Raw genomic sequence first — 15,361 nt, forward strand, 5'->3', positions numbered from 1 at the left:
TAAGGTGGATTTATTTGGGGTGATCCTCATTCATTGGTTGATCCTGTCGTTAGTTTCCGGGCAGCAGATCGTGAGGTCTAAACAGTGATCTGCTGCCCAGAAATAATGCAGCTGTATGAGGACAAGCGATTGCAATAGTGACCGATCGTCAGCAGCAAACTGTGGAGGTGATCGCTGCATGTAAATGCAGCACTTCACCTCCACTGAACGATATTTTGATAGACACCACTGTAGCAACGCCATTCACGTCACCTGTCAGTGGTCGTCATGTTTTGGCTATTGGTGCACAATCCTTTGACCTTTATTCCTATAGGCCTGTGATGGCTGACCTCCGGCACTCCAGCTGTGGTAAAACTACAACGCCCAAGATGTACACTTGCCTGGCTGTTCTCAGAACTCCACAGAAATGGATGGAGCATGCTGGGAGTGGTAGTTTCACCACGGCTTTAGTGCCGGAGGTTAGCCATCACTGCTGTAGGTGTTATGGGACTTTTCACATGTACAGTTTTGCAACTGTCCTTCATTGTACAATAGGCCAGGCTTTGTAAACTGATATCCCCTTTTGTTCACAAGTGACACGGAGCACCAGCGAGCAGACTGGACGAGCATCCATGAGAAGATCTGCCAACTGCTGATCCCCGTCCGTACTCCGGTCCCTTTCCTGAATTCTGCAGCGGAGAGGTCACATTCTATGGAGCAGCTATTGCAGAGAAAGGTATGGAGGCGCCATCAGTACAGACTCGACGAGCAGCTGCCGTTGTAGACAAAGCCATTGTATCTGAAGTGACTGACGTAAAACATGGTAGTCCTTATATTAAATCACCCTTTAAAAATGTAAAGTCTTGCATGATCATTCTAGCAAAATATCCCTTCCTAGGGATTGGAGCACCATTTTATTTCATAACAAGCTCACTAACATCTTCATTTGGAGCCTCCACACAAAAAAGTCCTGCATTCAGGACTATTATATCCAGTAAAAAAAAAAAACAGGGTCCTGAACAAAACTGAACGGACCCCATTGCAATCAGTAGAGTCTGTTCATTCTGTTATTTGCTGAACAACGAAAAGTGATCAACATATTCCTTGGTTCCCTTCACAAGGCCATAAAGTAAAATGTTAAAATTATGACTGCCTGCAGCCACCACTAGGGGGAGCTCACTGAGTACTGATGTATACAGCTCTCATTGAATTGCCTAATGAATGTTTTTCAGTAATCTTCCCCTATAGGTGTCAGCAGAGAGACAACGTGAAACGTCAAGCCCGTCTGGTTAATGAAGTACAAACTCTATTAGTATCCAGTGGGAATGGTTGCCAAATGCTTCACCAACATCTGCCCGTCCATAAAACCCTTTCTGACATTGCTTTCCATAAACTCTTACAGCTGAGAGATATCCTTCCTGTTGTAAATTATCACCCCCTACCCCAGCTGTCCCTTAGGCAACCATAGGCCGGATCATAGAATTCATATGAGACAAGCTGGGACCTGTTCACACTAGGAATTCAATGTTCTGAGTTGTTGTTTTTTTAATGCTAGTGAGTGACATCATTTATATATGGTTTGATGACTTTATTTTTATTCCTTGAGGGTTTTCCACGTGGTTATCCTCGCTCAGCCTTCTCCTTCACATTACATGGCAGCACTGTGCTGGAAACCAATCTGGATTATCAGATATCAGAGTAAGGCCTCATGCGCACGACCGTATTTTGTTTCCGTGTCCGTTCCGTTTTTTTTTTGCGGATAGGATGTGGACCCATTAATTTCAATGGGTCCGCAAAAACGCGGACAGCACACCGTGTGCTATCCGCATCAGTATGTCCGTTGCTCCGCAAAAAAAATAGTGCATGTCCTATTTTTTTCTAGTTTGCGGACAAGGATAGGCATTATTACAATGGATCCGCAAAAAAAAAACGGATGCCGTACGGAACGTCATCCATTTTTTTTGCGGACTGCAAAACACATACGGTCGTGTGCATGAGGCCTAAAGGAATATCTCTGTGCAAGACATGACGGTGCCTTCTCACTGAAGGAGTGAGCCGGTGTATGACATGCTACTATCACCCCTTACAGAAACATTTAATTGAACTGACCACTAAAGAAGCTCAGAGACTCCTGTATGAAGGACGCCACATGGACGTGATCCCCGCGGCCACCCATTCCCTGACTTTCAGTGTGGATGTGTACGGACTGGCATCTGTGGAGTTAGTGCCAGTCTACCTTATCCTTGCTGAAGCCAACATTGGTAAGTGGGGCAACTGGGATGAATTCTGGAGAAATGTTAGATTGGCAGACCATGCTACTATTACTTGCAGCTCTAGTTGTAAACAGTGACATAGCTATGGTGGAACTCTCATAACAAGGGACCCTAGACACGTGTAAAGGCACTTTTACATCATTATTTACAGTTAGTCATTTGTGACTAGAAATTGCCTTATTGTAACATACGTCTATTACCTATAGCCATAAAACATAGCTTTAATTGTAACTTAAAATAAAGTAACCAAAATGATGATTAAAAGTATCAGTTGTGTTGCTTCAGTTTGTTCACCTCATTACTTGAGTACAGCTCTGTTTTTGGCGCAGTGTTGCACAATAGCTAGATTAGGCTGGTAGCTGCGCGCTTGCGCCAGTCTCCGTCTCTCCGATTCTATAGATCGCTACTACTATTAATTACTGTGTTTCAATTGGAACTGAAGCGTCACTCCTGTGCTAACATTTCCCTCAAACACTGCCCGTCAAATAACTTAGTCTCCGCTTCTCTACTTTAGGTTACTGCGCAAGACCTGAGACCAAGGCTACGTTCACACTCGCGTTTGGTGCGGATCCGTCATGGATCTGCACAGCCGTCTGCATCCGTTCAGAACGGATCCGTTTGTATTATCTTTAACATAGCCAAGACGGATCCATCTCGAACACCATTGAAAGTCAATGGAGGACGGATCTGTTTTCTATTGTGTCAGTGAAAACAGATCCGTCCCCATTGACTTACATTGTGTGTCAGAAAGGATCAGTTTGGCTCATTTTCATCAGACGGACACCAAAACGCTGCAAGCAGCATTTTGGTGTCCGCCTCCAAAGCAGAATGGAGACTGAACAGATGCTTTCTGAGCGGATCCTTTTCCATTCAGAATGCATTAGGGCAAAACTGATCCGTTTTGGAGCTTCTGAGAGAGCCCTGAACGGATCTCACAAACGGAAGCCAAAACGTCAGTGTGAAAGTAGCCTTAGGCTGCGCTCCTTTCTCACTACATCGTTGTGCATGCTGTCAGCGCTCCTTCCTTCAACAACCACTGCACGTCTTTATACTTTACCAGATCAGCCACAGGATAATCATAGTGTACATAATCCATTTTATAGATGTTAATAACTTAGGTCTATTCTCTATTTATATAATATCTTGTACCATGTTTGCTGTTCATAACTAGGTTCTAATACTAAATCATGTCGTTATAATCATGAATCAATCCTCAATGCTTTTCAGACCTATTTATGAATTTGCATTATTTATTATTTAGGCTACTTTCACACCTCCGTTCGGTGCGGATCCGTCTTGTATCTGCACAGACGGATCCGCACCTATAATGCAAACACTTGTATCCGTTCAGAACGGATCCGTTTGCATTATTCTTTAAAAAAAAAGTCTAAGTCAAAACGGATCCGTCTTGACTTACATTGAAAGTCAATGGGGGACAGATCCGTTTTCAATTGCACCATATTGTGTCAGTGAAAACGGATCCGTCCCCATTGACTTACATTGTAAGTCAGGACGTATCCGTTTGGCTCCGCATCGCCAGGCGGACACCAAAACGCTGCAAGCAGCGTTTTGGTGTCCACATCCAGAGCGGAATGGAGGCGGAACGGAGCCAAACTGATGCATTCTGAGCAGATCCTTATCCATTCAGAATGCATTGGGGCTGAACTGATCCGTTTTGAGCCGCTTGTGAGATCCCTGAAACGGATGTCACAAACGGAATTCAAAATGCCAGTGTGAAAGTAGCCTTAGATGTACTTATTTTGCATAATTAGCTATTATTACCTACATTTGAAAACAAACACACTATGAATTTGACATGATTCACTAACCAACAATATTATTCATATTTCATATTCATTAATTTACTATAATTGAACTAGCCAATACTGATTGAATTTATTTTAAAAATTGTTATTATTTAATTTTTATTTTTTATTATTATTATTATTTTTTATTAATAATTTTTCTTATTGTTATTCAATGTTATATTTTAATTTGTATTTATTTATAACTTGTTACTCAGTTCTCAACGTCTTGGTATTTTCCAAGATTATCTAAACATATCACGTGACATTGGGTTTCTTCATCCACATTCAGGGATATATATATTATTATTTTTCTCTTTTTGTATATTTTTATATTATTATTTTGTTGTCACTTACTCTTGGACCTAGAATATAAATAATATTTAGTGACATTAGAACAGAGATTGGACTACTCATAATATAATCCTATAGCACAGTTCACAATATTTAGGGGAGTATATTTAATTATTTTCTCTTTTTTATATATTTTTATATATTATTATTATTCTATTATCGACTTTTCTTGGACCTAGAATAAAATAATGATATTTAATAACATCAGAACAATTTGGTCTGATTAATCATTATAGTATAATCCAATAGTGCAGTTCTCAAGGAGGAGTTAAAGGGCAGGCGGGGGGGGGGGGGGGAGAGACAGGGGTAGGAGGGAGCTATTTAATCCTCCCCTCTTTATATTTTTTGTCTATATAATGGCATATTATTACTATTTTTTAACTTGCTTAATTATACTCTTACACGCTGTGGTATTTACAAAAAGGAAGCAAAGGTAAATCCTTCATTCAGCCTATAAGGGGCTGGACATTTAAGTCGATATATCCATTTTGTCTCTTCCTGCTTTAACTTCTGATCAATATTCCATTGTCTGGGGCCCAAAGTGATTTTACTAATTCCCTAGAATTTAATACTACTAGTGTCTCCTTTGTGAACATGGGATACATGTCTGGATAAGGAAATGTCAGCTTCAGTATTCACACTGCTGAAATGGTTAGAGATTCGTCTCCCCAACTCCTGTATAGTTTTTCCAATATAGATCTTTGGACAGCTGCTGTCACGGGGTTCCGAAGGTGCACTCGGTCCCCCATTGCCCGCAGAACTGTTGCTTAGCTTTTGGAATGAGGTTCTGTGTTTGACCTCATTCCCAGGGCGGCTTTACTAGCTGGGTGGCTCCTTGCTCCTAAGTCTGCCTTGAGCGCCGAGCTGATCACTCGGTGCTCGACTGGTTGGTCTGTCGGTCATGTGACGCTGGCCACGTCACATGACCCTCACTCCCCACTATAAATACAGGCAGCCTGCTGGCTACAGGTTGCCTGTTAATTTCTAGGTTCCTGGTATTTGTTGGACTGCTGAATACTTACCTGATCCTGTTCCTTGACCATCCTTTTGCCTGCTCCTCCTGTACTGCGCATCCGTCCTGGTATTGTGACCTCGGCTCCCACCTGACTACTCTCTTAGGACTCCTCTTGTACTTCTCTGCTCTCCTGGTATTTATGACCCCGGCTTCTCCTGACAATTCTCTGCTTGCTCCATTTGTACTTTGCAGCTTTCCTGGTATTGACTCGGTCCGTTCACGTCCTGTTGTTTGTCTGTCTGTCATCCCTGCACTTACTCCAAGTTAGAGATTGCCGTCCAGTTGTCCCCTGTCATTAGGACTCGCGAGGCAAGTAGGCAGGGCCAGGGGTAAGGGTGGAGCGCAGTGGTCACTTCCCTTCCCCCTGTGTGTGTGTGTACGTGACCGTTACAGATTAACAGGCCCAATAACCACTGTATTATGAATCCTCTGGTGACCCTGACTGACTATGTCTCTAATCTGACGCAGAGGGTGCAGGAGTTAGGGGAAAAACTCAGCTCTTTTGAGTTAGGGCAAGGCTCTTCCACTCCTCAGGCCTCCAGTCCGCATTTTGAGCCCCAGATTAAGCTCCCAGAAACCTTTTCTGGAGACCGGAAGAAGTTTCTCTCTTTTAAGGAGAGTTGTAAACTTTACTTCCGTTTGCGCCCCGTGTCCTCTGGCCCCGAGAGTCAACGCGTGGGCATTATCATTTCCCGATTACAGGGTGATCCCCAGGACTGGGCGTTCTCTTTACCTGCTGGCGCCAGTTGTTTATATTCTGTGGAGGGGTTCTTTCAGGCCCTAGGTACCCTCTATGATGAACCAGACAGGGCTCTAGTAGCCGAGACGGCTCTAAAGGCACAGGTTCAGGGCAATTTACCAGCGGAGGATTATTGCACCCAATTCAGAAGGTGGTGTGTCCCCTCAGGATGGAACGAACCAGCCCTGAAGAGTCAGTTAAGGTCAGGTCTGTCTGATAAATTAAAGGATCTTCTGGTCAGTTATCAACTTCCAGAGACCTTAGAGGAGATGATGACCCTTGTTGTCCGACTTGACCGACGGGTTAGAGAGAGACGACAGGAACAACAGTTCTCTTCCCAGATGGTGGTCCAGCCAGAGGCCTATCCCAGAGACAATGCTGAGGTCTCCACCGAGGAACCCATGCAGGTTGGCATGACCCGAGGGAATCTTCGCCGCAGACGTGGAGAATGCTTTTACTGTGGAGATTCTGACCATTGGATCAACCAGTGTCCTAAGAAGGTCCTCTCTGTCAAGTCTCCTAAGGCAAGGCAACCTAAAGACCAGGTACACCCTGAATTTTCTAAATCTAAGCTTTCGGTACCCATTACGATTTCTCTGGGAGTAGATAAATGGGCGGGTAAGGCCTTTATTAATTCTGGCTCAGCGGCTAGCTTTATTGACTCTGAGTATGCTGTTAGATTGGGTATTCCTATGTTTGCCTTACCAACTCCTATCCATGTCATGGCTATTGATGCTACTCCTCTTATTGGTGGTACGGTGAGCTTATGTACCTCGGAGATTTCTCTAACCGTGGGTGTGTGCCACTCAGAGAGATGTTCGCTTCTAGTCCTGGAGAACCTACCTGCTGAGGTGGTACTAGGGTTGCCTTGGCTCCGACTACATAACCCCACTATAGATTGGTCCAATGGGGAGTTGGTGAGATGGGGGCCTAAGTGTGACTCGTGCCTGTCCGTGGTACAGGCTGGGGTCTCAGTAAAGTCTGATACTTTACCCTCTGTTGTTAGAGAATATTCTGATGTATTCTCATCACCAACCCCAGAGGTTCTACCCCCCCCCCCATAGACCTTATGATTGTACCATAGAGCTAGTAGAGGGGGCCAAGTTTCCTAAAGGACGAATTTATAATCTTTCTATGCCCGAACGCAAGGCCATGGAAGATTATATTAAGGAGAGCCTTGGTAAAGGGCATATTAGACCTTCTGTCTCTCCTATGGGGGCAGGGTTTTTCTTCGTTAAGAAAAAAGATGGTGGTCTTAGGCCATGTATCGATTACCGGAGATTAAATAAAATCACTGTCCAGAATAGATACTCCCTCCCATTGATTCCGGATTTATTTAACCAGGTCCTGGGGGCAACCTGGTTTTCCAAAATTGACCTGAAAGGGGCATACAATCTTATCCGAATCAAGGAGGGAGACGAATGGAAGACGGCGTTCAATACTCCGGTAGGACACTTTGAATATCAGGTGATGCCTTTTGGACTCAGCAATGCCCCAGCTGTGTTCCAAAACTTCATGAATGACATTCTTAGGGAATTCTTAGGTAAATTTGTTATTGTCTATCTTGACGACATTTTGATATTCTCTCCTGACTTCGAATCCCATGTGTCTCATGTTAGACAAGTATTAGAGGTGTTGAGGGAGAATCAGCTATCCGCTAAACAAGAGAAATGTGTCTTTGGTGTGCAGGAGATTCTGTTTCTAGGGCATGTTCTGACTCCTCACGCCTTCAAGATGGATCCTGGTAAGGTACTAGCAATTAAGGAATGGGTAAGACCTTCATCCTTAAAGGCCTTGCAACGGTTCTTAGGTTTCGCCAATTACTATCGTAAATTTATTATGAATTTTTCCGTAATTGCTAAACCGTTGACCAACCTTACTAAGAAAGGGGCGGATTTGGAGAATTGGTCTACTGAGGCCATTTCTTCATTTGAAAAATTAAAAAAGGCATTCAGTAGCGCTCCCATTCTGATCCAGCCTGATCAGGAGAAACCTTTTATTGTGGAGGTGGATGCGTCCGAGGACGGCGCAGGAGCAGTCCTTTCACAAGGTCCTGCCAGCCTCACTAATCTGAGACCATGTGCCTTCTTCTCCAGGAAATTCTCTCCCACGGAGAGAAACTACGACATAGGGAATAGGGAGCTGCTGGCCATTAAATGGGCATTTGAGGAGTGGAGGCATTTTCTGGAGGGGGCAAGGCATTGTGTAACTGTTGTCACTGACCATAAAAACCTTATGTTTCTCGAGTCTGCTAAGAGGTTGAATCCCCGTCAAGCCAGATGGGCTCTGTTTTTTACTCGTTTTGATTTTTCCATCACGTTCAGGCCGGGAAGTAAAAATGTGAAGGCGGACGCATTATCTCGGAGCTTCCAGGCTTTTCAACCTACTGAGGTACCACCTGAATCCATCCTACCAGCAAAAATCTTCTTAGCAGCTCTTACCCAGGAGATCTCGGCTCGCATTAGGTCGGAACAACATCTGGCACCAGTATCCACCCCAACAGATAAGTTGTTTGTTCCCGTACAATTTCGTCTCCAGCTGTTGGGTGAGTGTCACGATTCTGCCTTTTGTGGACATCCGGGTGTTGAGGGCACTAAGGATCTGGTTTCTAGATCTTATTGGTGGCCCACTCTAACTAGGGATGTCAAGTCCTATGTGTCAGCCTGTGAGGTTTGTGCCAGGTCCAAGACACCTAGGACTCGCCCTGCTGGTAACCTTCGACCCCTACCCATTCCCAGTAGACCCTGGTCCCATATCTCGATGGACTTTATAACTGACCTACCGCTGGCGGAGGGTAAGACTGTAGTGTGGGTAGTGGTGGATAGGTTTAGCAAGATGGTCCATTTCATTCCCCTGTCTAAACTCCCGAATGCCAAAACCCTGGCGTCTATTTTTGTGAAAGAAATTGTTCGATTGCATGGTATCCCGGAAAATATTGTTTCGGACAGGGGTGTGCAGTTTGTGTCCAAATTCTGGAGAGCCTTCTGTCAAAGATGTAAAATTTCGTTGTCTTTTTCTTCCGCCTACCATCCTGAGAGTAATGGGCAGACTGAACGCCTTAATCAGTCTGTGGAACAATTCCTGAGGTTGTATGTTGCTGATGACCAGCAATTATGGGTCAAATTCCTTCCATTGGCTGAATTTGCTCTGAATAACCGTGTCAATTCTTCTGCTGGGGTCTCCCCTTTCTTTTGTAACCATGGTTTTCATCCCCGTTTTCATTCTGGGTCGTCCGTCTCCTCCTCTAACCCTGAAGCTGATAAACTCTCCTCCGAACTGTGCACAGTTTGGGCCCGGGTTCAATCGAACCTAGAAAAGGCTCAATGTTCTCAAAAACTCAAGGCCGATAGGAGACGTTCAAGGGGGGTAAACTTTCAGGTTGGGGATAAAGTATGGTTGTCCTCCAAGAATCTATCTCTCAAGGTAACTTCTAAAAAATTTGCTCCTCGTTTTATTGGACCATATAAGATCACGGAAGTGATTAACCCGGTATCTTTTAGGTTGGAGCTGCCTGAGTCATTCCACATTCATAATGTGTTACATAAATCTCTGCTTAAAAAATATTTTGAACCGGTAGTACCATCAAAAGCCTCGCCTCCGCCAGTTCTTGTTAATGATGCTGTCGAGTATGTGGTGTCTAAAATAGTGGATGTCAGGAAGGTGCGTAATTCCTTGCAGTACCTGATTCACTGGAAGGGGTATGGACCTGAAGAGAGATCTTGGGTACCTGCCAGGGAGGTTCATGCTCCTAGACTTGTTCTTAAATTTCATTTAGAACACCCTGAAAAGCCATCGCCTGAAGTCTTGGGTCCGGTGGCCCCTCGTAAAAGGGGGGGTACTGTCACGGGGTTCCGAAGGTGCACTCGGTCCCCCATTGCCCGCAGAACTGTTGCTTAGCTTTTGGAATGAGGTTCTGTGTTTGACCTCATTCCCAGGGCGGCTTTACTAGCTGGGTGGCTCCTTGCTCCTAAGTCTGCCTTGAGCGCCGAGCTGATCACTCGGTGCTCGACTGGTTGGTCTGTCGGTCATGTGGCGCTGGCCACGTCACATGACCCTCACTCCCCACTATAAATACAGGCAGCCTGCTGGCTACAGGTTGCCTGTTAATTTCTAGGTTCCTGGTATTTGTTGGACTGCTGAATACTTACCTGATCCTGTTCCTTGACCATCCTTTTGCCTGATCCTCCTGTACTGCGCATCCGTCCTGGTATTGTGACCTTGGCTCCCACCTGACTACTCTCTTAGGACTCCTCTTGTACTTCTCTGCTCTCCTGGTATTTATGACCCCGGCTTCTCCTGACAATTCTCTGCTTGCTCCATTTGTACTTTGCAGCTTTCCTGGTATTGACTCGGTCCGTTCACGTCCTGTTGTTTGTCTGTCTGTCATCCCTGCACTTACTCCAAGTTAGGGATTGCCGTCCAGTTGTCCCCTGTCATTAGGACTCGCGAGGCAAGTAGGCAGGGCCAGGGGTAAGGGTGGAGCGCAGTGGTCACTTCCCTTCCCCCTGTGTGTGTGTGTACGCGACCGTTACAGCTGCATTTAATTGCATAAATCACTGCGGTAGATCTACAATTTATGTATTGTCTTATCTGATATTTTTTATTATCAACAGGATTTGTGAATTCCTTAGTAGGTATCATTTTAGAGAAAAACTACAATCACCACATGGGTAGGAGCCCGTAGTGGATAGCCATGTTGTTTTTATTTCTTTCCTATTCCATCAAAAGTGACTATGTACCAATTTCTCTTTTAAATTCTTTCCTCTCCTATATGTAATAACTGGATTATGAGGAATAACCTCTTTTAGATCTTCATCTGTTCTAAGAATGTGCCAATGTCGTCTCACTTTTTTATGTTGTACATCATATGTACCAATACATCGTTTCTATTTGATTTCTATCCTCTTGCTGCTGATTTTGTAAAAGATGGTTTCTATTGGTAAATTTGGCCTTTTTATATACTCTATGTAGGGCTTTTTTCGGATAGCCACGTGCCAGGAATCTATTATACAAGATTTCATTCTCACGTTCAAAGGCCTCTTCTGTTGAACAGTTCCTCCTTGCTCGTAGATATTGACCCACGGGAATACCTCTCCTGAGGGCCAATGGGTGGTAGCTTTGCCAATGTAAATGGCTGTTAGTATAAGTAACCTTCCTATAGATTTCAGTTGAGATGCTCCCGTCAGGCTACGGGGTCAATGTCAGATCAAGAAAATTCCACTTGGTGTCAGTGATCTCAGCAGTGAGTCTGAGACCCACTACATTTTCATTGAGGACTTCAACAAATGAATCAAATTCACCTCAAGTGCCTTTACACAAAATTTAAATATCATCTATATATCGACCCCAAAACATGACGTGTTTCGTGTGATTTAAAGAGGACCTTTCACTTGTAAAAACTATGTGAACTAAGTATGCTGCCATGTAGAGCGGCGCCCGGGGATCTCACTGCACTTACTATTATCCCCGGGCACCGCTCCGTTCTCCCGTTATGCCCTCCGGTACCTTTGCTCCTTAAGTTATAGTAGGCGGGTCTTCCCTTGTTTTGTGGGCGTCTCCTTCTCCTAGGCTGCAGCGCTGGCCAATCGCAGCTCACAGCCTGGGAGGGCATAACGGGAGAACGGAGCGGCGCCCGGGAATAATAGTAAGTGCAGTGAGATCCCCGGGCACCGCTCTACATGGCAGCATACTTAGTTCACATAGTTTTTACAAGTGAAAGGTCCTCTTTAAGTGCTCTTCTGAAAAAACTATTCTTTCCTCCCACCACCCTAAAAAAAGATTAGCGAAATCCGGTGCACAAATCGTACCCATAGCGGTACCCGTGATCTGCAAATAATATTAGCTCTTCAAAAATAAAATAGTTGTGTGTTAACAAAAATTGTAACAGTGTAAGAACCAAATCATTGTGTTGTTGATAGTGTATTCCCTTTGTGTTGAGATAATACTTTATTGCTTCTAGTCCCAATTGGTGTTGGATACTTGTATATAACGCTTCTACATCAAGACGTGCAAGTAAAGTCGTTTTACTGACTTGTATGCCCTGCAGCCTGACGAGAACATCTTTAGTGTCCTTTAAATATGACGTAAGGTCAGGTACAAATGGGGATATCACTTGGTTGACATAATTGCTGATGCCTTCACACAGATTTTGGTTTCCTGACTCAATGGGCCTACCAGGAACCGGATGACGTTTTTTATGAATCTCAGGGATAGTATAAAATTTTGCTACTGTGGGTTTAGGATTAAATAGAACTTTATATTCTTCATTTATTATTATATTTTGTGCTCTTGCTGACGATAATATTGCTTTAAGTTCCTGTGTATACGTCATAGATGGATTTTCAGATAGTACTTTATACGTGTTGTCATTTAAAAGATCCTTTTCCATCCTTTTATAGTCTGGTTTATCCAGTAACACTACATTTCCCCCCTTATCTGAAGGCTTGATCTCTATATCGTTGTTTTCCATTAGTGGCTGTAGTGCCTCTTTTTCTCTTTCACTCAGGTTGTGACCTATCATTGATTTTATTAGTTTTAATTTTCTCGAGATTAGCCATCACTACGTTTACAAATGCTTGTATGTTTGCATACTTAGTGAAAGGGGGGGTAAATGTAGATTGTGGAGTTAACGTGCTGAATGGCGCTGAGGGGGCAATCATTTCGCCTGCATGTTCTCTTTGTAATTCCTCTAATATTTTTGTTGCTCTTTCTTCTTTTTTAGTCGTCTCCTATGGATCTTTTTCTTTATTTTTAAATTCTTTATGTAACGCTAGTTTCCTAGCAAATAAAGGAACATCTTTAACCCACGTAAAGCAATCAAAATAAGGTGCTGGTGCGAAGGAAAGGCTTTTTCTTATCAAACGTTCATATTCAGGTTCCAAAGTTATTTTAGATAAATTAATGATTTGCATTTCTGCATCATTTTTTTTCAGTAGTTGTGTTTTTTGTTGCTGATATCCCCACTTGTCCCGATCTCTCAACTGTATTCCTGGCGCTAAAAAAGAAATTGGTGGTGGCCAACTGCCGTAATGGACGGCCGCATCTGAGTGAAGCTCCGGCTCCCGCCAACTATCCTGAGCCATCCTGATCCCCACATCTGCTGAAATTTGCCCCATCGAGCTTACCTAAGCCAGCAGCCAGCGCTCTACCTCTGACATGAGTCCCAGCAAGGCACAGTTGGTGGCGGAGCGACTAAAGGAGTTTGCCAGGCAGGACTCCCAGCATGGCGCCGCAGCTTCGTCTCTGACACGTGCGGCCAGTACCAGGAACCAGTCGTCACAACAGCCACTCACCGAGGCGGAGGCTGAACCTGAATTCACCCTGCAAGCCTCTCACCAGCAACTCATGGCAGCCGTTACTGGGTGCCAGGTCTCCCTGACCGGGAAGATAGATGAGGTAAGGGTGGATTTGGGCCTATTACGCCAAGATGTGCAGCAGCTGCGCGAGCGGGTCCGAGTGACCGAGACCAGGGTATCAGACCTGGAGGATCTAACCAATCCCTTACCGGCAAGGATTACTGCAGTGGAGGCGTCTGTGGAGCTATTTCGCCAGAAATGTGACGACCTCGAGAACCGTGCGCGGCGCAATAATGTGCGCATCATTGGCATGCCTGAGCGGGCCGAGGGCCCAGATCCAGCAGTCTTCCTGGAGGGATGGTTCAAAGAGATATTCCCCAATGCTGCTTTCTCAGCTGCGTACACGGTGGAAAGGGCGCACCGGGTACCTGCCAGGCCGTTGCCTCCTGGTGCCCCCCCAAGACCTCTACTAGCTCGCATGTTAAACTGGCGGGACAGAGATCTCATTCTGGCACAGGCCAGGGTCGCACAGAAGATATCACTAGGCTCTGCGAACATTTCACTGTATCCGGATTTTTCTGCTGACCTTCAAAAGAAACGTGCTACCTTTGTCTGTATCAAGAGACGCCTCCGGGAGCTGAACCTCAAGTATTCCATGGCGTATCCTGCTCGCCTGAGAGTTGTAGATGGCGACAAGTCACTTTTCTTCTCTAATCCTGCCGAAGCGGAGGACTGGATGACTGGGAGACACCGACGTTCCCCTCCCAGATGATCTGGCCTGCATCTGAAGCTCTTCATGGACATGCCTGAGAGATGAAAAAGTTGCTGCGTGGACCCTGCTTGCCCTCTATACCTATTCATGACTTTTACTTTATTTTTTCCCCTATGCTTCTGTTTTCCAACGCTGCTCCAAGTCAGAGTTGGGTAAAGTATTAATTCATGTTGATAATTGGCCTCAGGGTCATTGAGGGTTAATTGCGGGCAGTTCCTCATGCCAAGTATTCATGTAATCAGCAGATATAACTTCAAATGGGGGGAGTCAGCTACTCCACCTGCAGTGGGTTTTCACCTATATACACCGTGCAGGTCCCCCAAACACATGGCCACTTGTTCACATGGATGTGATTATGTTTACCCCCTGTTGGGGTGGTTTAGTGTATTTGCAATGTTTTTCGCTATTGATGCAATGTCTAACAAGCAAGATGTGAGAGTCCTATACAGTGCACATTATTCCTGCCATGGTGAACCCCAGGAGAGGGGTGATTATCCTTGTGTCTTTACCTGGTGTTTATCATGGCGGGTTTAAGAGTGATGTCCTGGAACATCAGAGGTTTAGGCGGACCTAGGAAACGAATGGCTGTGTTTTCACATATCCGCAGTTTCGCGCCGCATATCTTGGCTCTGCAGGAGACGCACCTCACCACAGACACAGGAGGGAGAGTTAGGAAACCATGGGTTCAGTGGGTGGAAAGTGCATATGGCAACTCGTATTCTAAAGGGGTGTCATTATTGATCCACAGGGCGGTCAGATGGGAACCTCATCACACGTCTGTTGACCCTGAGGGGAAGTTTGTTTTTGTATACGCCCACATTAATGGTATGCCTTATGTGATTCTAAATATGTACAATCCCCCCCCTGCCAATCTTTCCCTGCTGCAGGCTGCGGCAGGATTTGCAGCACAATTCCCGTCAGCCGGGGTACTTGGCATGGGGGACCTCAACTTGACCTTGGACGTTGTGAAGGATAGGTTTTGCAGCCCGTCCAGTGACTCCTGTAGACGGACATCGGGTAAAGCTGCCTTGGCTCGCCTGTTAGATGAGCTTGGGTGGTTGGACATTTGGAGGGAGAGGTACCCAGACAGAATTGAATTCTCTTGCTTCACTCCTTCTAGAGGAGCCTT

General features: G+C 45.0%; 1 protein-coding gene across 1 annotated transcript in view; it reads left to right on the plus strand.

Moving 5' to 3' along the window:
- ZMYND12 (zinc finger MYND-type containing 12) overlaps nucleotides 1-15,361 on the plus strand; it is a 59,609-nt gene that overhangs the window by 12,167 nt on the left and 32,081 nt on the right. Inside the window, exons 3-4 of the mRNA XM_040428743.1 lie at nucleotides 574-715; nucleotides 2,069-2,240. Coding sequence (XP_040284677.1) covers nucleotides 574-715; nucleotides 2,069-2,240 — 314 coding nt within the window. The remainder of the gene's footprint in view (nucleotides 1-573; nucleotides 716-2,068; nucleotides 2,241-15,361) is intronic.

This window comes from Bufo bufo, chromosome 1 (genome assembly GCF_905171765.1).
Source record: "Bufo bufo chromosome 1, aBufBuf1.1, whole genome shotgun sequence".
NCBI lineage: Eukaryota > Metazoa > Chordata > Amphibia > Anura > Bufonidae > Bufo > Bufo bufo.